The 24148-nt window shown below is 41.6% G+C and overlaps 1 protein-coding gene across 1 annotated transcript in view; it reads left to right on the top strand.

Moving 5' to 3' along the window:
• The window catches only part of unc13a (unc-13 homolog A (C. elegans)), a 181271-nt gene that overhangs the window by 72666 nt on the left and 84457 nt on the right, over positions 1-24148 (top strand). The window contains 11 exon segments of the mRNA XM_034180245.1: positions 7703-7820; positions 9275-9302; positions 9305-9349; positions 9352-9396; positions 10860-10930; positions 11118-11172; positions 12158-12187; positions 13780-13975; positions 16855-16974; positions 20128-20937; positions 23716-23806. Of these exon segments, the coding sequence (XP_034036136.1) occupies positions 7703-7820; positions 9275-9302; positions 9305-9349; positions 9352-9396; positions 10860-10930; positions 11118-11172; positions 12158-12187; positions 13780-13975; positions 16855-16974; positions 20128-20937; positions 23716-23806 (1609 nt within the window).

Here is a 24148-nt window from a genome sequence, read left to right as displayed (position 1 = left end):
TTCTTTTAATCTTCCTCCTTTAAGGAGCTCCTGTGTTCATGGTGAACCTTTTCACATTTATTCATTTTGGAACAACTGCAACAATTACTCTGGTTTTGGGTGAACAGCTGGAAGGTCGTTTTTAGTCATTTCTTGCTTTATATTTCAAACAGGATGTTTCATTGTGGTTAAACATGCGTGTGTGAATTTGAAGGCCTTCATAATTAGTTTAATTCCATCATACTGGAACTGGTTGCTAAGCAGTGAGCAGTAGGTTTGGAAGAACGTCATATTCTTGATCGATTTCAGCTTTGTTTTTTTCAGATGCCCTTAAATGAGCATGCTGTTCTCCAGTGATTTCCTCATGTACACTGATGTGGGAGAATATTTTGTTCTTCAGATTAGGATCATCGTGTCCTGATGGAGAGACCTAGGACGTGGGTGAACAATTCTTGCTCAACACCACTGTGGTAGCTACCTTACTGCTCTCACAAACGTTCGTCCTCTCCCACTTGTCTGTCCTGTGGTGTGCACCAAGGTTCTGTACTAGGTCTTATTTTGCTCCTTTAAACACTCTGTTAAGAAATTTAAATAAAACAATCTGTTGTTTTTATTGGTGGAACAGGAAGCTGTGATTGACAGAACAATTCTGTTGAAAAAACAGGAAAGCTGTAAATATCTTTACGGAACATCCTGTTGGTTGTGTTCACATTCAGCAGCCTTTTACGGCAGCTCACCTCTGTATACTCCACCATGTGGCATACCTGAGTACTACACATCACATATCACAGCCAACTACCAATATTGCAATTTGCCCTTTTAATATCAATACCAAAAAAATAACATAGTCCACCATTGTGACTGCACGTGGGTGTCGCATACACACGCACTGTGGACACACCGTATGAGGCTGTCTGACCATTGTGCATTTTGTACTGGGGCGGAGTTTAGACCAGACCAGAGTTTAAACCCTTTTTTGCGCATGTGCCAGCATGTGCACAAAACATTACTCCTGTGTTTTCCCACTCTTTTCCAAAAGGCTAAAATTCCTCTGTTCAAATATCAAAGATGACTTCTGTTTAAGTGCAACATGTGTTTCATGGTGTGGATGAAGATCAGACGTAGGCTTCTCCTCTGATTTCTGCATGCTGTACCCGATTGTCCACTTTCACCTGTTTTCACATGGGTGTACCCCCGATCTGTACCAGTTAAATCTGATTATTCAGGTTTTTTTGGATTACAGTTTATCCCATCATTATAATATATATATAAAAAAAAAGTTTAAAACTTTCCCAATTGCTCACATTGTTCTACAACACTTTTTTTTAACAGCCTATATCAGACCCAGAGAGCATGTCCGTACACAATCATGTAACAAAACTCTGCAATGGGCAGGCTTGGGGAGTAACGGAATACATGTAACTGTGTTACATAATTAGGATACAAAAAAAAAGGTAACTGTATTCCGCTACAGTTACAGAAAAAAGATGTATTCAGATTACAGGTGTATTTAGTAAAAATGGGGATAGTTTGCAGGATTACAATTTTAATGCATTATCTGTATATAATATTTTTTTTTCTTTGAAACAAAAACGTCCCTTCATGGACAGCGACATGACGTCTCCTAACCGGGCAAACTATTGATGAAGTACCCAGATGTTAATGCATTTTCAATGGAGATTCGTGACTGAACACACTCAGACAAATGCTCGCAAAATATGTGTTAAAATGCCATTTTGACCTGGATATCGAGCCAGTAAAATTAAATTACATTAAATTATGTCAGGAAAGTATTAAACTTACTCGGACACACACACATTCCCAAATATTAGTGTTGAAAGTTACACGGATCTGCGCTGTTCAAGCTGCTGAGCTGAGGCGTCCTGCTGCTGCTGTTCAGTGCAGCGCGGCTCCTAAAACCATTACAATACATTTATATATATTATATTTTTACACAATTATCCTTTATTGACTGATTTTCATTCATGAAGTCAGTGGTGTGGATACACATCTCTATGTGTGGGTTTGACTGTGAGCGGCACAGCGCGGGTCAATATAATCTCATTATTTTAAGGTGCAAATTAAAAAAAAATCCCCAGTCTTGTCGAACAATTTTAATCACTAACGACAAGTATTTTAACTAGACATTGGTCTAGCAGTGGAATATATCAACTAGACATAAGTGAAGAGTTAATGGTCCGTGTCATCGGGCGACACAGGTACGGCAGGAAACATACAGCTGTTTATCATCCAAATATCATGGACAAAGTGACAAGAAGAACCAAAACCACTTACTTATGGAAGGAAATATTGTCTCCCTTGTTCCTCTGTTTGTGGCTTTGCCAACATGTGCAGCTTTCCAGCATATTCCACCTGTTTCTTGAACTTCTATGCACGCAAATCACTAACTCGCCCAGAATTAAAATGGCGATCACACCTCCTTACTGACAGTATTTACTTAATGGTTTCATTATGCTGTTGTTCTTATTTTGAAAGTTCAATAAGTGGACTGATATGTTAAACATGGTGCGAATGCTGTGTGAAAGACTAAAGTAAGATAATTTTATGTTTACTGAACAAGTAGTAGACTTTTTTGTTTTGTATAGTGTTCTGCAAGCCACTTTTAATTACAAATTCATCTGCACACGCCTGAGTTTTCATTATCCTTCATTTGCTTGCCATTTTTTGTTGAAAATTTAGCAGATGAACACTGGGTGTGTTTAAAAACAATATTGTGGTGCTCTTAATTCATATGTGAAGTAAAACAGAGCATGCCATGTAAAGAAACAGTTTTATTTTTGCTTAATAAACTGTACTATGTGATCGAGACTATTTCTATTTAGTTTCTTTTGTCTGTATCCGCATATTTGATATTGGAGTAATCCAGAAGTAATTGAAAGTAATCAATTACATTACTGTAATATTATGGTACTTGGATTACGTTACTGACTACATTTTTCAACAGGTAACTAGTAACTGTATCAGAATACATTTTTAAAGTAACCTTCCAACCCTGGCAATGGGAGACTGGCTAAAGGCACAGAAGCTTTCTGGTGTCCACTGAACCACCCTCCAGCTTCAGACCAACACAAACATTTGTGGTATCATGACTTAGAGGATGTGGGCACTGATGCTGTGTTGGGGGAAACTAGTGTGCAGTGCTTTGCACCAGATAGAAGATGGAGCCCGTAATCCTTCTTTGAGCTTCTGAGTCACTTGGGCTCTTCTTGCTCATCAGGATTCTGTTCACTAGAACACGTTCGGCCTTGTCCTCTATTTCAGACACTTCCTCTCCTGTACTTCACATTCAGCCTGCACTCTCTCCTCCTCATCACAACCTAATAGATATAAAGTCAAGAGGTTCTGGAGCTGTGAATCTTCTGCATATGTTGATTACTGTAGATGCTGCTTCAAAGTGAGTTGTGAGTGTGACGTCATTCAGGTCTCACTTAGACTGATTTGTGTATGTCTTCACTGCTGGCACGCGTGTTGGTGAATAGATGTTTCACTACAGTGGTTGCAGTGTAGTGCACAGGTGCTGTGCGTCACAGGGAAGCAGTGACGTTATCCTTCTGTTGAAGAGCGAGCAGATGATATAACACCTGTGACATTGGTGCTGCTTCAGCAGAGATCAGACCCAAAATCTGAAAGGTTTTTTTCCATCTGGGTTTCAGTCCTGTTGATCCAAGCAGAAATATGCCACTACACATAACAGATTAAAGGCCTTTACTGACAAGAACCAAACATTTCCCTTTTATTTTGGGCCCTCACTTTCCCTCACTTTTTTGGCTTCTTCTTTTTCTTCTTTCATAAAACATCTCTTAGCTATTTCCCATAGTAACATAATAACCGAGTATCAGTCAGCTGGCATTTGCCCCGGTCAACTGCCCGTAAAACAGCACACCAGACCCTTTACACACTCCCCGCGTGAGGTGACACTGTGTTTTGTTTTGTTTTTTGGGGGGTGGGGGGGGGGGGGAGCTGAGCCCGACATATTTCCATAGTTGTAGACCCTGTCACCAGGCGCCTGTGAACCTGCGAGCCCCCGTCCCCTCGGGCCTGGCACCAGGAGTAGCCCCCTGTTTCCCTAATCCAGGTGAGGTGAGTCCATTCATATGTGTGTCCATCATAAAGGGTCTGCTGGAGGGCCTACTCCAACTGGCAGGAGGCCCTGGGGATGACCCAGGACACACTTGAGGGATTACATTTCCCCAGGAAGAGTTACTGGATTTGGTTGAGGATAGGTAAGTGTGGGATGAGCTGCTTGGTCTGTTTGCCACTGTGACCCGGACCCAGATGAGCAGTAGAAAATGAACAAATGAATGTACCACCAAACATAATAATGAAATAAAAGAAATAGCTAATTGAAACACGTCACTTTTCTAACTCTGGTGTATATGATCACGAAACACATTTTTTCTCCCCCCATAGCTGGAGCTTTGGTGACAAAAACAGGAGAGGATTTAATTTGGTGTACATAATAACATTGAACTAAAAAAGTACTTGCCGGTGGTAGCAGACCGAAACGGTCCTCCCCTGAAAATCGGTTGCCCTGCCTTCACTGCACATGCGTCATTAGCCGTGGTTCACCGATTATCACGTCGTTTCTGCGTCAAACTGCCTCCATCAGTCAGTCTATCCTCAGCAACAGATATCTGAAGTTTTGTACAACAATCATTTCCGCATATATTCATCATTTTTTCATCAGAAAGACGGGGAAGCGATCAGAGTGCCCCGGCTACATGAGCTGCTAGCTGTTGCGTTCACTGCGCCGCCGTCATTTCAAAGCGTCACTGATTACTGCCTTGTTTCTGCTTAAAACTGACTTTAGAATGATTTAAGAGGTTGTTGGCCAAGTGGTTAATGCGCTTGGTTTCAGTGCAGAAGGTTCCGGGTTCAAATCCCCACCTTGCCACATTTCTCCATGTAATGTGAGTTGCGTCAGGAAGGCATCCGTGTAACAACCTGTGCCAATTCAACATGCAGATCCACCTGGATTTGCTGTGGCGACCCCGAGTGCAAACAAGGAGCAGCCAAAGGGACTTACTAGAGGTTTTTTTTTGGGGGGGGGGGACCGTTTGGTCTGCGACACTGGAATACATCAAGACGTGCAACAACCCGCACATTGCAAATACTGATCACATGCTCCAACCTATAACAGAAAAAGAAGGTTCACTGCAACTACATCACAGCACATATACAGAGTGCATGACAGTTAAGGAGGAGTCACACCATGATGGTAAGCAAAAAGCAATTAGTTATGTATTTAAATATTTTTGAGCTTGTCAAAATTGTGTAAGCCCCAATCTTACATGGGTTTGGGGCTCTGATGGACAGATTACATTACATTTCCACTGGCAACACAGAGAGCTGCATTTAGCAGAATGATTTTCCCCAGTTTCAATGCATATAGTGCCACGGGGTGACGCAGGATTTGAGCAGGTTTGCCGTGGTCTCCAAGCATGACATCAGATTTCCTCACTCTGCGCGTCTCCTCATCGAGAGAACCTGCCGGATGCACTGAGGTCCAGATAAAACAGATTAAAAACCTTCAGTAGTCTGACCTGGCCCAGCATGTTGCTGAGATCAGGATCTCTTTGGATGCTCCCATTTGGGGGCGCCACAGCAGATCATCTATTTCTGTCTCACACCTGCCCTCTGCATCTTCCTCTGTCACACCAACCACCTGCATATCCTTCCTCTGTCACACCAACCACCTGCATATCTTCCCTCAGAACATCCATAAACCTCCGCTTTGGCCTCCTTCTTCTCCTCCTGTCTGATGGCTCCATCCTCAGCATCTTTCTTCCTTGATACCGTTGGTCCCTCCTCTGGACATGTCCAAACCATCTGAATCTCACCTCTCTGACTTTGTCTCCAAGCCATTCTACCTGTGCTGTCCCTCTGATATGCTAATTCCTAATTCTGTCCGTCCTCATAACTGGTGCCATTACTGTCCTGTGGACTATCCCTTTCACTCTTGTGAATATCCTTTCACAAATCATTCCTGCCACCTTTCCCCACCCACTCCACCCTGCCTGCACCCTCTACTTCACGTCTGTACCACACTCTCCATTACTTTAGAGAGTTTGACCCCAAGCATTTAGGACTTATCTGCTTGAACCACCTCTCTTATAACCACACTTTTCCACTGGGCTTCCTCTCATTCAGTACTCAGTCTTGCTCTTGCTGACTTTCATTCCTCTTCTCTCCAGAGCATATTGCCACCTCTAGAGGTTTGTCTCAAATTGTCACTACAGATCACAGTGTCATCTAGAAACATCATAGTCCACGGAGACTCCTGTCTGATCTCATCCGTCAATCCTATCCATCACCATTGCAAATAAGAAAGAGTTCAAAGCCAATCTTTGATGTAATTCCACCTCCACACTGAATGCATTGAAGGGTTTCACTTGTGAGGGAACATCAGCTATGACATTTTGCCATGTGACTCATTCTCTTTGCACGATCCAGCACAGGTGCCTCGGTGATGAGAACCCCAGTGACTGGTGAATGCCAACAGCATGCCCACTTTTCACCTGGCAGTGGCAGATAGATGGCTGCTTTCGAAATGTGGGGATGAACCGTTGTCTGCCTGGGTGGGTGCCATCCAGGACCAAAGGCAGTTCTGTGGTGTGGTTCATGCATCAGTGTGCAGCACCAGTGCATGCTCCCAGACATGAGCTGTGATCTTGACTTTTAATACATTTTTCTAAAAATCAAATCACTTTGTCCTTTGGTGAACCTTATATCAACCTCATAGGTGATTTTCTTCACACATGAACAATACAGCAAACAGTAACAATAAAACAATATTACACCTATTCACTACTGCAGCAAACCTTTTTCTAAACTGAATATCTTCAAGGCAGCTTTTAATGATCAGAGACGCTTACTAAGATAATAGCTTCCAGTCTGGTTTAATATATTCACATTATGCTCATGCTGTCATGAATTTTGTTTCAGGGTAAACGTATGAAGCCCTTCACACACGGAAGGAGTGTTTGTGGTGTTTGAACATACATGTGTAGCACTCACCACCCATCTGCCACAAACACGTCACACAATGCCACACAGCTGTCAGCACTCGTCAGGGCATGGCTGTGTTGAAAACACTCTTTCACTTGTCACGTGGTTGCCCTTTGCATGCCACGTGCATCCCATCTGTGTGAAAGGCTGGAAAGTATCCTGTTGTTCAGAATCTCTAAAGCCATGATTAAGGAGGAAAAAAAAACAGATAAACTTGACAGCCAGGTTTTCTTTGCTACATTAAATGCCACTGAATGCCGCACACACAAGCAGTGGTCACACGCGGTAGTGGCGATGAGTGTCTGCGAGTATAGCACACCAATTTGTGCCACTAACACGCCAAACGCATGCCTGCTGTGTGAGAGGGGCTCAAGTTTCATCTTTAAAAAATGATACAGTTTGTGCATTTGTTCTATCTGTGGTCCCTCTTATTTGATAGACTGAGTTTGAATGATGACTGTTTCCTCCTCCCATCTTCATGCTGAATGACTCATTTCCCTCAGCAGGTTGAATCACAGCGCATATCCAGCGCTGGATCTAAAAACAGCTCCTGATGATATGACACAGACTGTATTTTTGCTGAACTCTGACATGGCCTGAAACAACCCTGTCTCCACTCACACGTCACATTCTCAGATGTTCTTTGGTCTTCCCTTCATTTTGTCTCTTAATCCACCTTATTTTTGTGGTGCAGTGAAATAAACCGCCTGGATCTGGGTCTGGCAGTGGAGGTGTGGAATAAAGGGCTGATCTGGGACACCATGGTGGGCACGTTGTGGATCCCCCTCCGCAGCATACGGCAGTCCAATGAGGTACGCTGCCTGTCTCTGTGTCTCTGATCTCCACATGTCCTGTATTTAATTGGCTGGGCATGACGCACAAGCACACCAGTACTGCAGTTTAGATAAATGCAATGATTAAATTTAGACATGGGTTTGATTGAGATTTCCTTGTTTTCATTATTATTATTATTATTTTATTTTTAATTCTAATGGTCCAGCTGTTTCAGGCTTTCTACTATTGCTTCATTGAAATTGTTTGCAGCATGTATGTGTCTGTGTGTCACCTTTCATTTTTCAAAGACTGTAAGAATTTATGGACAGTTGCACAGCAGCAGCATGAAATAATTTGATATAAAAGATCTAAACACTTACAGTTTACAGATTATGATACATTTTTACACTTTGTTGGAGTGAATAAGTGCTCAGTCTATATCAGTGGGTGTTGTGTGTCTTCATGTATCACAAATACTGTATATCTTCATCCACTTTTAACTTGCTCTTGTATAGTTAAGTAAAGATGCATTACTTTTGAACATATTATTACAAAAAGAGAAATAAAGCAGTAATTCTGTAAAACAGCATCTACAAAACAGTAACTGCAGAAAACCACAGTAACTATAACGCAGTAACAAGCCCAAATCACACAGTGGCCAAAAAATAAAATCTCTAGAAACTCATCTCATAATTCACTACGTACAACCTATAAAACATTACCAATGATTCAATTTATATGATTAAAAAATGTTAAAATCCTAAAATAAGAACCAAGCAAAGCAATACTGTGAAACAAAGTTTAATTTACTCTGTGCATCATCTGAGAAAACCTCTTCAGATTCAACACCATCAGAGTCATTGAGATGGTCCGTTGGTTCTTGATACTCAAAAGACGTTCCAGCGCCTTGTCAACTTTGTAAAATGAATTTTAGGGGAGACATTTATTTGTGTAAATATTAAAGACAATCAACTTTCGCATTTCTCTTTTATCTAATGACATGTCAAACATCCAGAGTCGTAATTTTACCCACACTTTATGTGTGCCCGTTGACATGAATAAACAAAAGCTGGACAGGCTACTGATCCATACATCAAATCCTCTATCAGTCCACTGGTAAATTACAGAAAAGGACTTTAAAATTTAAAGTACCCCCAGAAGTTGCAACAATGAAAATGAACAAAGATCCAGTTTAACGTAGGAGTGACCTTTGGTGAATTTTAAATGTGGTTGGTTTCATGTTGTTCAGGAGAAGGTAAAATTTCTGACAATATATTGTCACTTGGTTGAGAAACATTGATAGGCTGCTCTGGTTTTAAGGCGGTAACTGTTATTCTACACAGCAACAACTGGAGCAGCAAAATGTCAGTTAAATTTAGTGTTGATTTCAGTCTTAAACCTTGCACAGCATTATAGTTGTTCCTCAGAGACTAACTCCAGTCGTCCAAACACGGGCTTGGTCAATTGCTTCTGTTCTTCTGTTTTTTTCCAGGAGGGTCCAGGTGAGTGGTTGACTCTGGATCCAATGTCATCATGGCTGAGAATGAGATCTGTGGGACAAAAGACCCGACTTTCACAGACTGCTGCTTGACACCCGCTTTGAACTGCCATTAGGTTTGTTTGGTGCTACATCATAACTGGACTTTGCTTTTTGTATTTTATAGTTTATGTTAGAGCAGAGAAGGGTGATGTTTAGGAATTCACTGTAGAAGGTTCAAATAATCATTAATAGTCTGGAAAAAAGTGGAGGGACAACACTGAGGAGACACTGCGGGGGGTGGGGGGGGGGGTGGTTTTATAACCACAAGGAACAACTCACGCAGCATTTGCATGGTAGTAGCTCAGGAAGAAGTTTATCAGTTTGGAGAAGGGTTATGATTGCATAGAACTGTAGACTGTGAACCCCCTCACAGTGAACGCCTGTGCATTTGTTCTTCATGTCATTGAGAACATCAATCTGATGACAACTACATGGAGAAACAAAGTGGAATTGACAGTGTTCAGTGGTGCAACAACATCCTGAGGATGTTGAGGGCCTGAGGAACTCACAACACACACACGCTTTCCATTTGTTCCTGAATGCACACCTCATTAGTTACGAGCAACTCTTTACTTGCTGACATATGTGGTGCTTGTTTTCTCTAAACTTTGGAGAAGTCTAGACATGTACCCTTTAAGATGCATCTAGTGAATATAAGAAGGACAAACTCATTAAAACCTGGTGACCTTCGATGTAGCAGATCAGTTGAAAAACACGTTAGCTGTATGGATGATGGACATTAGGAGCAGGTATGGTTGTAAGTGATAGAGACAGATGAGAGGTACAGATTGAATGGTGCCAGTGAGACAGAGAACTGTTCCAGCACAGACATTTACAAAATATTCCAAGTAAACATTTCTGTTCTAACAGTGACAGAACATGGTCAGAACTCCACACAACCCCATGGAAAGGATTTTGTATGAATTCAGCTGTGAAAGAAAAAGAGAGTGAGTGATGTGGGATTAAATGGGTTCTGAGAGAGAAATGAGCTAAATAAGAGAAATAAACTGTTATTTTCCAAATGGTTGAAGGTGGTTTTGTATGAATGTAGCTGAAGAAGACACTTCTTCTTCTTCTTCTTCTTCTCTCTCTCTCTCTCTCTCTCTCTCTCTCTCTCTCTCTCTCTCTTGCTCTCTCTCTCTCTCTTTATTGTATATGTGTTTGATTTAGAATTTTCATATAGTTTGAAAAAACTTGTCAGTTTCTTTCATTTGCAAAGTTGAGGTCTGGTGACCACCACAGCATCTCTCGCATGTTTCTAATTCTGTTATATCTTAATCTTCAATCACTTATCTGGTCGCGGGGCAACAGCTCCAGCAGGGAAAACTTCCTTTTCCCCAGACCACATTAACCACCTCTGACTGGGTGAACCTGAGACATTCCCAGGCTAGTGTGGAAATATAATCTCTCCACCTAGTCCTGGGTCTTCCCCAGTGTCTCCTCCCAGCTGGACGTGCCTAATTTTGTAATATTTGATATTTAATTGTACAATAATTATTTAATAGAATATCAGGTTAATGCTTCTTGTGTCCTGCAGACATTCCTGAAGAAGAGGCCAGGTACTGGGCCAAGAAACTTGAACAACTAAATGCCATGAGAGACCAAGATGTAAGTTCATTAAATCCTCCCCCAGACATGTCCCTGTTTTTTTTTTTTTTTTACCTTTCTTGTGCACTGTAGCTTTCGCCATTTTCCATCTTTGTTTCACTCTGTTGCTGCCAGAAGTGACAGGAGTCAATACTGTCATCCGACAGAAGCAGTGAATCTTGTTCTTTCTCTCTTTGTCTCTATTTAGTATGCTGATCAAGAAGAACAGGAGCAACCTCTTCATGCACCATCTACCCAGTGCTGTGAGTGTCACTGCCTCACTTTGTTCTCTGTCTGTTGTTTTGGTTTATCCTGTTTGTACTTGCTCCATCCTCCAGCCTCTCTGCGAACATGATTATTCTCAGTGGGACTGATGATGTGACAAATCGTGCAAACAGGCCTGTCTGGACACAACAATGACGTTTGGGTATTAGATGTGTAGCAAATGGGAACTGACAGGCACTCACACACACACACACACACACACACACACACACACACACACACACACACACACACACACACACACACACACACACACACACTACTGTGCATGCCTTTGTAATGATGGCTGAGGAGTGGGCAGACATGTTTGATTTTCTGCCCTTCTATGCACTAGCATAGGAAGTCTTAATATGGTTCAGAATGGAGCTGCTGGAAGTTGAACCACACAAGCAAATGTAACCACATCATGCTGATATAAACCCTGTGCATCTATGACCAGATTTTGAGAGAAATTCTGTTGCCAACAAAACTAGTGAGCAGAAATGTTGCCTCTTATCTAACAGAACTTGTGGAACCTTATGTGCCTTCCTGTGCTCTGTGTTAACAATCTGTAGGTGTAAGAGGGGTTTCCACTTTCATGTTTAACACAATGCACACCAAACTGTAAAACAGTGTGTCCCCTTGATATCTTACTGACATTGGGTGCCATGCTGCGGTACATCGTGATGCATTATCAGAAACTGTCTCCGGTCTTGACGAGTTCATGACGGCATCTTACTGAATCATGACTGTTCCTGATGTACGGGCAGAAAGTGCCCATAGACCGGCAACATGCTGTCATGAACTCGGCACAAAGATCCTGCCAAGAAATCTCCAAGATGCAGTCAGGATCAAATGAAGACAGAAATTCTTCCTTTGTCAAAGTGACAGATTTATAAATAATCTTTCCATGGGTTTAAACCTGTTGATGTGTTTATTATTCAAACCTAATTTTGTTGTTTTGCAACCATTTCTCTCACGCAGGTAACTGGAGTCTTTGGGGAGATCAACAAAGTAAGTTTGTTTCATGGGCAGGTGTGAATGACCTGTAACTCAGTGTTTGCTGTAATGTGTGGTCATTTACAATGTTTGTTTTGTAGCTGTCTGTCTCTGCATGTTAGAGTCGACAAAAAACAAACAAACAAACAAACACTACAGCCAGGGAGCTTTAATTTGAGTTTAATTTCATACAAATGAAACAAATACTGTAGATATTTCAGTTTTTTGTTTTTTGAGTGTCTGGAACAGAAACAAAAAGACTGGTTCAGTTATTTGATGAAGACTTTGTTGAAGAAGTCTTGACAAAAATATAAGAGAAGTCACTGATTTCTTTTTACAAACTAAAGGTCAACTATAAATGCTGTTGCTGCGCCTGGCATAGAAAGTTTCTACAACGCAACACCTACAAATTACAGTAAAAGAGCATATGAACAGGATAAAGTGGAAGGTGTATTGTGATGGATTAGGAGCAGGTGTGGTTGTAAGTGAGACAGATGTTACTCCTGTACAGAAAAATCTACTAAACCAGAGAAGTAAACTGTTCTTTTCTTATTAACAGTAGTAAACTCGAATAAGTGTTGTTTGTTTCTGGGCAGCACGGTGGATTAGTGGTTAGCACTGTTGCCTCACAGCAAGAAAGTCCTGGAATCACTTCTTACCTGGTCCTTTCTGTGTGGAGTTTGCGTGTTCTCCCCGTGTTTGTGTGGGTTCCAGGTGCTTCCGTTTCCTCCCACTTCCAAAGAGATGTAGGTTAGGAGAATTGGAAACTTTAACTTGACCATAGGAGTGAGTAAGTTTGTCTGTCTGTATGTGGCCCTGTGTCTTGACCAGTTTGTACCCTCTCACCCTGTGACTGCTGGGATAGGCTCCAGCTCCCCTGTGACTCTTGACTGGAGTGAATGGGTACAAGCAATGAACAAATAACTTAAATAACATTATCATTAGTGTCCAGGACCTGCTGTGATGACTGGAATGATGGGTCATCCTCCCACTCTGAGGGTCCTTGAATGCCTGAAAATGCGACCTGAAAAAAACAGGGGCTGGGCGGTAGTGGTTAATATTTTTCAAATCTCATGAAATTTCACCCAATTAATTTTTTACCCTGAAAGGAACCAAAAAAATTAAGAAGCATCTTGAAGAAGCTGAAGTTTGTTTGTTTTTGTTTTTTTTGGACTACCCTACTGGTCATACCTCCACACAACCCACTGGAAAGGATTGAATTGCAAAAGAAATCGAACAAGGGACAAAGTTCAGCCAGATACACAGTGAATGGGGTCTCTGAGAGAAGGAGCATCAACACAAAGCAAACTTCTAGCTCAGAAGTAAACCATCAATTTGAAAGTTATAGTACGGTCACATATCCACACAACCCTGCAGAACAATTTTGTATGAATGACACTGAAACAGTGTTTTCCTCTCTCTCTGATTCACTCAACATATGTGTGGGTTTGAATTTAGAGTTTGAAACAAGTTTGTCAGTTTCTTAGTTCTGCTTCTCGGTTTAAATGACATCCTGTCTAATGCCTCAGCAAACATCACTTAAAAAATTACCTTCTTTTTGTTTCACCTGCTTACTGTGCACATTCTTTCACTTGACGTGTGTACAGATGAAGATCCAGACAGTGCTGTGGATGACAGGGACAGCGACTACCGCAGTGAGACCAGTAACAGCATTCCCCCTCCCTACTACACCACCTCCCAACCCAATGCTTCCATGCACCAGTACCCCATGAGGCACCAGCACTACCGGCACTCGTACAGCGACGATGTCCATGAACTGGACTACGACCACCGAACCATGAGGTAGATCACGTGCTTCTTTTTTGCTTGTGTGTCCCCGTCCGATTAACAAAAGTGGGCACAGTCAAAGTGTGACAACAAAGATAAGCAGCAGATGTGCCAAACGTAATGTCGAACATGCAGGTATCATACTACTCGAGCCCCACCCTCCTGTCACGTTAAGTGAAGCAAATGGGGAATTGACCAAATCTTGCAGTTCTTTATGGCCACTTGAGGTTGGCTCCAAAAAGAAGTGTAATGCCATAGAAGCTGATGTTAAAATGTCCATTTTAGAGGAGTAATAAACCTGTTTACAGCATGGTACACAAAGTATTTTTGGTCTCCATACCTAGTTTCTCCCTTCATGATAAGTACACGGAGGTGTGAAATGTTCTGAATAACTCATCAGTTTAAAATATTTTAAACCATAAAGTTATGAATAATTATGGGTGGTGTTGCTTTGAGTGACATGCAGTGTGACCGCTAACAGTGCTGCTAGCTAATCTGGTTCAACTGTGTCTGTCATTTCTGAGCATTTTATTACAAATATCTGTGATAATATGGCTTGTTATGTGGTTGATTGTACTCATAGACCATGTGAGATGGTAGTGTCCAGAAAGGGCCAAGAGTTTTCTTTACAGCCACTGACTCCAGCAAGTAATTTCACTGATGAACTCATCCCAAGAGAGCTCCCTTGTCACTCTGTGGTTACTGATGAGGTAATAAGCCAGTCATGATTTTCAATACCTGCACCCAAGCCACCTGGCATAAAAAGTCCTGCCCAGACTGCAGACATATCCCTTAATAAACACTCAAACCAATGTTAACCTGTTAACTTTAGCTTGTTGGGAAACTCGGAGATGGGGGCTTGTTTAGGCTTCATTTGTCCCACCCAGGTCATGAACAGTCCTTCCTACATAATGCGTTTTTACCCATTCATGGGTTGGCCAGGACGTAATGTGGCAGTAAGCAAAGTCAGGATGGTGACATTGAGAGCTGCACTTTGTGAGCTTCAGCGGAGTTCTTCATGAAACCTGTGGGTGACGTCACAGAGGCTTTGTCCAGTCGATATACCGTGTATGGATGAAATCTTGACTGTGCACCTGTTGGGAGTGTGTATATCCATAAAAACATCTACCCTGATGCACAAAGAGCTCAGCTGGTGTTTTTCGTTCACTGTGTTGTGCACGGTGACACGACCGGCTGTGCTCTCCTCCTACAGAGAATAACGTCACAGTATACAAGAGTGCTGGGCTGCACACGTCTTGTATACAAGGTGTATATAAAGCTGGCTTTTTCTGTGTGAGTGTGCATGTGACCTCAGAAAAAAAGTATATTTGAACATGTCTGTGTCATATGTGCCTATCAGAAGTCATTTGAGGGACACCGTTGACCCTTTTATTTGGTTAGATTCTGTTCAAATCAGTGGTGGGTAGAGTACTGAAAATCTATACTAAATAAAAATATAATTACTTTCATAAACAATGACTCAATAAATGTGAACATTTCTGTTTGAGTAACAGACTCAAGTAAAAAAGTACTTTGTTACTAAATTACTCAAAGTACAAGTTACTTTCTTCAAACTCAGTTCTGGGATGTTGCAGTTGTCTTGTGTAAATTCTATAATCTAAGGAAGCTCCCCCCCCCCCACATTTCCGTCACTTATGAAACTGGGTTTATGGACGTTGACTCAACACTTGGCGGTATGAAGTGCAACACTCGTGTACTTTGTACTTGTTTCAGAATAATTAAAACAGGTTGCAAAATGTGTTTTTTGTTTGTTCATTCAGTTTTTGGAACAAAAAAACTGCTCATTTACCCACTGATAGGCATAAAAAGCAGAATGTTTTCTCAAAAAAGGACTCAGGCATGAGTACAAATACAGTTTTTAAAAAGCAGTGTGAAAAGTACTTGTTCCTAAAAAAAAAAAAAAAACAAAAAAAAAAAACTAGAGCACAGCACTCGTAGAACGCACACTTCCACAAGCACTAGTTTACAATTCCACAAATTTTTATCTTGGAAAAAAATGTCAAGGTCAAAGTCCTGTTAGTAGTGACTTTTTATAAACTAAAATATAATACAAAATGTATATACAAGGGCTTTTCAATGTTAAAAAGAATCAAACATCCATTAAATCCGCAATACGGACCGAACTTAGTCTGTTCATTGAGAGTGTCATTTTGCACCTCATTGTCACAAATGAGAGTGACTGAGGCACTTTTGTTTGAGATATAATGCAAAATGTACACCAGATGGGCTTTTCAGTATTAAATTCAAATGTCCACAAAATCCACAATACACGATCAGATCCAGATCAAACTTTGTCAGGTGATAGTGACTGCCAGTCTGTACTTCACGTTCAAATATGAGAGTGATTGGGGCACGTTTTATTAAGGTATAATGTAAAATACACATTAAATGGGGTTTTCAATGTTGAGTTTAAATGCATAACACTCTCAAATATGAAAGAAATTTGATCCTTTTTTGGCAGAGTTATGAATTTTTGAAAATTTGTTTAATGTTAAAGATAGGGATTTTTCCAAGATTTTGACCTATGACCTTGAAAATTAAATCAGTTCTTGCCTATCAGGATATGAATCTTCAGTAAAAATTTCATAACAAATATAGGAAAAATCGTGAGTTCCAGGCTGTTCCTAACAAACAAACAGACAGTCAGGGGCAATAACATCACCTCCTCCAACTTCATTGTTGGAGGTGAAAACATAACTTTATTACTTATGTCATGAGAGTTACTTTACTACCCGCCACTGGTTAAAATACACCAAGTGCTTAGCGGTTCAGAACACAGGCTCAGGTTGGTTAGAGCTTTCTGGTAAAAGATTTGCACTGATGCTCCTCTCCTACCTCTCCCCTCCTCCCTCCCTCCCTCCCCCTCCTACCAGACGCTATGATAGTTTAGACTCGGCCACCAACGGGCGCAGCGATATCGACTCAGGCTCAGGGTCAAGCCGGCGCACCAGTCGTCAGTATTCTCTAGACAGTAGGCATTCACTCTCCGATAGGTGGGTCTCTGTACTTCCTCTCCTCCTCCTCCTCCTCTTCCTCTTCCTCCTGCTCCGGCCTGTGACTCCGTCTCGCTGTGACGTCAGTGGTGGACTTGTCCCGTCCTCCTCGCTCGGTGTGCTTGCATGCATGCGCTCTTACCCTCTCTCTATGTATATTATGTATTGTTCTTGAAAGCATCTGGACCTGCATCTGTATCTTTACTGTGCTCCTGAAGAATTAACACCTAATGCGCCATGTTCATCTTTAAACGCTTGTATGTGTGCCTGATCTGTGACAGTCTGACGCAGAGGCGTTAATTATTGGTTGGTTGGTTGGTTGTGGAAGGGTTGTGTAAAGACCTGTTTGTTAGTTTTCATGACAGTCTACTATTACTGCTTCATCCTGGGAGTGAGAGTTCAAGAAGAGCCCCGTCTTCCTCTGTCTTCACATAGCTGGTAATTGAGCACCTAAACCAGTGGTGTCCAAAGTCTTCCAGAAACCTGCACCCTCAACAACAACACAGGCCGTAGAGCAGTTTAAAACAAAAATTACTCTTTAATGTCACAGTGAAAGCAAATTTCTACATTCATTTTCTATACCTGCTTACTCCAATCAAGGGTCACAGGGGGGCTGGAGCCTATCCCAGCAGTCATAGGGTGTGACGAGGGGTCAGCCCTACGCCCCACGTTTTTTTTTATTTTTTATTTTTTATTTTACTATTTCTAACCCTCTCCCATCCCTTAACCCTAACCATAACCCCCACAGACTCCCCCCTGAATCACCCAGCATTTAGTGCTTCCGTCACAAAAATATGGCACTTTTTGTGACAGGAGCACAAATTTATTTTGCACAAAACAATAGGTTAAAGTAGTTTTCATGATGCCATCACAAAATGCACTGAGATTGGGTTGGGCGGGGTACTGTGACAATTTTAAGTCATATTGTAGAAATTTGTTTTCACTGTGAGATTAAATTAAAAATAAGCAATTCTACATAATAATGCCTGAGGAGGTTTTTTATGTCGTATTTAAAAAAAAAAAAATCAAAGCACTGTTGTTTAGGCTTTTTTATGGCTGCTGGAGGGCTTCTAGTGCAAGGCCAAGACAGCTGTCAGTCATTGTCATTTGTCTGCCTTTTTCATTCCGTACTAGAGGCAGACATTTGGAATTAAACATTATGCAAACATCTTTGTGTTTGAGTCACAGGTGTGAGATCGCTGATGGAAAATAAAAGAACTGAGGTGTGAATGAGTGTTTGTGTATTCATTCATCCTCTGGCTCACAGCCCAAAGCCATTGAGTTCTCTCCTATACTTCATGCATTACTGATCCAACATGGCTGTAATGAATAAAGACTGAAAAAACAAACAAAAACAAACAAAAAAAACAAACAAACCCAAAACCAAGAGTTTGCAAAGTGTGTCTGTGTTGTCAGAGTCTCTCCTGACTCACGGTGCATCTTTAGTCTCAGAGACACATTTGCCATTGTGAATATATATTATTCTCTTTATTTTTAGATGTCGTTTCTGTCCAACCAAATGAATTCTCCTTGACCTCTCTAGGCTGAATTTCTGTAATTTGATTGGGTTTTAGAAAAATGCTTGTATCTATTTGCAGCGAAAGTGTGCCTTTGTGTGTAGCTTTCCCCATTACTAAAATGCAGTTACATACATGCATCACTGCTCCCTGCTCTGAATTTCCTGATTTGTTGGTTTAAATTTACTATTCTTTTTTTTTTTCTCTCTGTTGGATAGCTCTCTCCCTCCTTGGAACACATGCTCCTTAAAGGGGTCATATACTGTAGAGCTCGTAGCCAAACCTATTACATGACACTGATGTGCTGCTTCTTAAAAAGCATGTTTTCAAGTTTTTAATAAATTTAGTCCATAAGCCAAGCAGGTTTTCAGTACCACCAAAGGTGACCAAACAGCAGTTAGAGTCCAGTCTCAGTGTACAATGACCTGCACAAGAAAATGTATGATAAGCATTCCCAGAGTGGCAGCAGTAACACGGTGGAGTTAGTTAATTAATACACAGGAATCAAAGCTGAAAATTGTACATGTTGTGTTGAAACTACACCACATCATTTGTCTCTCATCATGAAGATTCCAAAAAGGAGACACTTTGTACTGTCTCCAAATCAAAACTCTTGAGTTCAGGGGGTAAAAATGGTGTCAAAAGCCAATTCTGTTTTGTACAAGGATCTGAAATCATAGTCACGCCTTTTATGATTTTTAAGAAATGTAAGGCACATAATATGGTAACCTACATCATGTGCAGTAGAATCCAGTGGATGTTGATTTTACTTTGCCTATTCCTTTTGGTCAAAAGACAAAAGACTATGACTCAGTGACATCTTGGACTCACTTGGCCATTTGCGCATCTGTCCACTTATTCATGTCTCTGGGTCATTGACCTTTGAGGCAGAGAGATGCCTGGAAAGAACTTCTGGAGTCATGAGGGTGCTGGATAGAGGTGATTGGTCATTCTGACACTTTTTGCTGGAAAATGAAGATTAAAGTCTTTAGGTCTGTATGTATGTGGCCCTGCGACAGACGGGTCCTGTCCAGGGTGCACCCTACCTCACACCCCATGACTACTGGTACTGGTTTTTACCCTTGAGTAATCTTTAATTGAGCCATATCTGGCACTAGATGCCAGCCTCAAAAGGTTGTCATTCATTTGCGTTTGTCGATGATGGTATACTGAGGCTGGATTGTAAGTGTTGTTTGGTCCAAATTGGCTCCGGGCTCATGGACTAATTACGCGGTTTTCTACCCATTGCTTTAAAATGAGAGGCAGCATCTCCTTTTTTTTCTTCCCAGACACTGTTTAAGCTTGTCACACAGAGGCCACACCCACATATGAACTTTGATTGCATGTCACAGAAGTTTAAAATGACTTATTTCTTGTCAAAATTTTGAGTATAACAGGAGAATTTCTACATGCAAAAACTGATTGTGGGACTACAGTATGAGGATGTTTAGCATAAAATCCCAATTATATGCAGCTGTAAAAACTGTTGGTAAATCCAGATGTTCTCCAATATGACCCCTTTAAGAAAAAAAAAAGAAAAAAACTCCTAATCGTTCAAGCTTGGGAGCCACAGTGCTCTTTGACTTTACTGGAGATATATTTATTAACTCCTGTCTGTATCCCCCCTTTCATCCAGTCCCACAGACAGCCGCTACGCCTCGTCAGCTGAGCTGAGTCAAGGCAGCTCTCAGCTCAGTGAGGAGTTTGTTCCCGAGGATGGCGAGAGCCTGCGAGGATCTGAGTTCTATGATGAAAACGAGTCCTACCACTCCTGCCACTCCTCTGTCAGCTACGGAAAAGAGGATTCCCCAGGCTGGGATGCGGAGGAGCAGCAGGGCATCTACAGCGATGAAGGGGGCTACCTCAAAGATGGAGGAGAGGAGGGGGCACTGTATGGTGAGGAGGACGGAGATATATATGGAGAGGAAGGGGGGTACAAGTATGAGGATGAGGAGGAAATGCCATATGAGGAAGATGAAGATAGGTATCCACTTGATGGTGCACTCAGTGAAGACCAGGAGCCGCCCTACACCCCCACACCCACCAGCCCTGCTGCCCTCACACTCATGCCTCCTGCTGATGGAGTCTCCTCCACGAGGCCTCCTCTAGAGAAGCAGCCGTCGATGCACCAGCAGCGTGCGCCACATGATCAGGCTGTCAGTGCAGTTGCGGGTCTCACTCCAGCCACACAAGATAACATGTTAACCCCAGTCAGCGCAGAGTCACCAAAGCCTCGGTTTGCACCCACTCAGGCTGATCTGGCCACCACCACTACATCCACTCCCACAACTACATCACAGCTTCCTGCTCCAGATACTCAGCCACTAGAGCCCGAGGCTAAATTGGAGATACCATTGGAAGAACCTCGACCCCCTGAACAGCCTCCGACAGAGGAGAAAGTCCCTGCAGCTCCTGCAGAGAAAACAGAAGAACTTCCTGTTCCAAGGTGAACTATTTCCTATCAGCTCCAACAGTCACTCCTTTCATTAATGTGTTTTCTGTAGATTACAATTTTTGATTTCCTTTTATCCAACATGATCTAAATTACCCTACCTGACCACCAGTTGAAAAGTCAAGTGGCCAATCGGTTTTTTCAAAAGAGGAGTGTCTAAGGAGTATTTCTGCCGAATTTGATGCTTTTATCACCATTTGCATGATTGTTTCACTTATCTGCTGCACTGTATATATAAATATATATATAAATCACAACACAAGTCATTCCAAGGTGTTTCACAAGGATAAGATTTAACCTCACCAACTCCGCTGAGCAAACACACAGGCAACAGTGGTGAGGAAAAACTTGTGCCGGTGCTTTCTTGATGAAGAAACCTCAAGCAGACCAGACTCAGGGGGGTGACCCACTGCTTAGGACAGATCAAATAAACAAAGTACAACAAAGAATTATCAAAGACACAAAGCAGAAACAAAACAAAAGTGCCATTACAGATCATTGTTATTGTCTATGTCATCATCCAGGATGGAAAAATTGCAGGCGTAGCTCAGCTGTGTCCTCAAATAGGGGTTCAATGAACAGGATGGAGTTCTTCCATCATCAAGGTTCCCAGCAATATCACCTGAAACAGAAACAGAGAGAACAGAATCAATCACCTGGAGCTAAGAGCACAAAAAACACTAATTCTCAGCATGAAACCAACAGACTAGCAAACAGGATACTAATGTGGTCATTGGCAGTTAGCCCTTTGCTGCACTAACAAACTCAGAATTTACATATAATGAGGCAGAGATCTGCTCCATTGTACCAAAGATTATTCCATGCACAGTCTCTCTAATCCTAACCAGAAAGTTGTAAGGCCTGAAACACATCAGATGAATTACAGGTGTTTGGTGCCTGTGGAACATGTTGATATTCATTTCAGCAGAACATGTTAGCCACACCTCGCTAGAAATTAGGACGAGTGTCTATTTTTCATGTGTGACATGAACAGTCCACAGCAAAAGCCAAGAGTTGGCAAATTACAATAATAAATTATTATTCTTGGTCGAGCCAGACATCAGCATCAATTTGACCAACTGGTGCTTAGTTTGTGTTCGTGTGTTATACATCATACGGACAAAGTGAGGAATCTTAGGGTACTTTTTGATCCTACGTTGTCCTTTGACCTCCACATTAGAGATATTACGAGGACTTCTTCCATCTGCGAAATATAGCGAAGATTCATCCCATCCTGTCTATGGCTGATGCTGAGACTGTGATACATGCATTCATCGCTTCCAGATTGGATTACTGCAATGCTTTATTTTCTGGTCTGCCGCAGTCCAGCATTAGGGGTCTTCAGTTAGTGCAGAATGCTGCTGCCAGGCTTTTGACACAAAGTAGAAAGTTTGACCACATTACACCCATTCTGGTGTCCCTTCATTGGCTTCCGGTTTCTGCCAGATCGTATTTTAAAGTCCTGTTGCTGGTCTATAAAATTGTTCATAGACTGGCTTTCTCCTACCTGGCAGACTTGGTCAAGCCCTACGTACCAGCGTGGTCCTTGTGTTCGCAAGGCGCAAGACTTCTGTGTGTTCCAAGGGTGAATAAGTCTGTGGGGTATAGAGCTTTCTCTTACTGTGGCCCTGCTCTCTGGAACAATCTACCTGCAGCTATAAGGCAGTCCGACATGGTGGAGACTTTTAAATCAAGATTGAAGACCCACTTTTTTAGACTGTCTTATCGTTAATTTATTCTTATTCTACTATGTTTTACCTTTTTACTGTGCTCTTTTCAATTTTAATTCACTTTGTGCTGCTATAAATTATGTGTTGCGTGAAGCACCTTGATGCGACTTTGCTGTGAGATGGTGCTATATAAATGAGTAAATTTAAATTGAAATTGAAAATTGAATTGAATTGTTTAGCACGGAAGCCAACAGATATAGAATAGCAAGATTTACAGCTGCACAAGCATTGAGATAGCCTGACAACCAGCCCTGAAGTGGGCCAGATACTGGCTTCTCTCCTAGCCTGTGATTGGTTGGTGGCCGAGACGCTGACATCAGGCTCACTTTGATGGGGCGTGATCGCTGCCCTCCTATTGGACATTTGGGAGTGGGAAATCTCACTCCAAAATGGAGGCCAGTATCCGGCCCAATTCATAGCCGGGCCGGTTGACTGGCTAACATTGAGACTGATTCCTGATGTCCAGAGTGAGGATGAAAATAGCTCCATTGATGGAGACGAGTGAGCATCAGACAGTGGAGATCGTACCTCTGAGATGTCAGACCTACCACAGTGTAATACATATTGTACTCAACAAAACTTTATTTTTCATGATGTATTGTTTTTATTTTTGATGCAAAGAAAAAAATGCAAAGAAATAAAGATAACGTACATTTTACATGATGTAACAGGCAAGGTAATTGTGTGTTTTTTGCCTACTTTTTTGGTAAAATAAATATCATATGCCATACCTTACTACATTAAATGATGGACAACTAGGGAGTGTAAATAAATATGAAGAACCCTAAAACAATCATTTATATAGACGTATTCCAATATAAAGTCAATGGGATCATAAATGACCCCACTAAAATAGCTTGGTTGCTTGAGGGTTAATTTCTTTTACAGAAAATTAAAATAGCACAATTTAAACCATTTTTAGAAGAAAGCTTTTTTTCCCCCAGAAGACTTTTTATGGTCACTGTCCATCGTGCCTTCATAAATCACAAGAAATAACAGTTTTGAAGTACAATTTTTTTTTTTTTTTTGAACATTCTATCAGCTTCCAGAAGAGAGAAATGGAACCTGGCTATGCCAGAGCCAAAGCCAACTGGCTTCGACTGTTCAGCAGAGTTCGACTGCAGCTACAAGAGGTCTGTGCACGTCTGCTTTTGTTCATATCTGTACTCATAAGAATGGGTAACGTAATATTTCTGTCACTCTGCTGTACTATTTGAGTTGATACTTGTGACAACAGTCCCTGCATGTCTCACATTTTCTTTGTTTGTTTTTGTTTGTTTGTTTTTGGCCAGCATGTTTTTAGCCGGCTGCAGCATTTCTCACAGTTTATAGTAACAGATGTGAATTATACTGTTTAACTGCCTGTTTGCACTCGCCTCGTTTTGCCATGTCATTATTTTCTTTTCAGTTATTTACCGTCCTTGTAGCAATTTGCATGTTGTCCGTTCTGATTACCCGTGGGCGGAGCAGCTTCT

Source organism: Thalassophryne amazonica, chromosome 10 (assembly GCF_902500255.1).
Source record: "Thalassophryne amazonica chromosome 10, fThaAma1.1, whole genome shotgun sequence".
NCBI classification, from domain to species: domain Eukaryota; kingdom Metazoa; phylum Chordata; class Actinopteri; order Batrachoidiformes; family Batrachoididae; genus Thalassophryne; species Thalassophryne amazonica.
The sequence above is the reverse complement of the archived record's forward strand: the minus strand, read 5'-3'. Positions and strand labels throughout refer to the sequence as shown.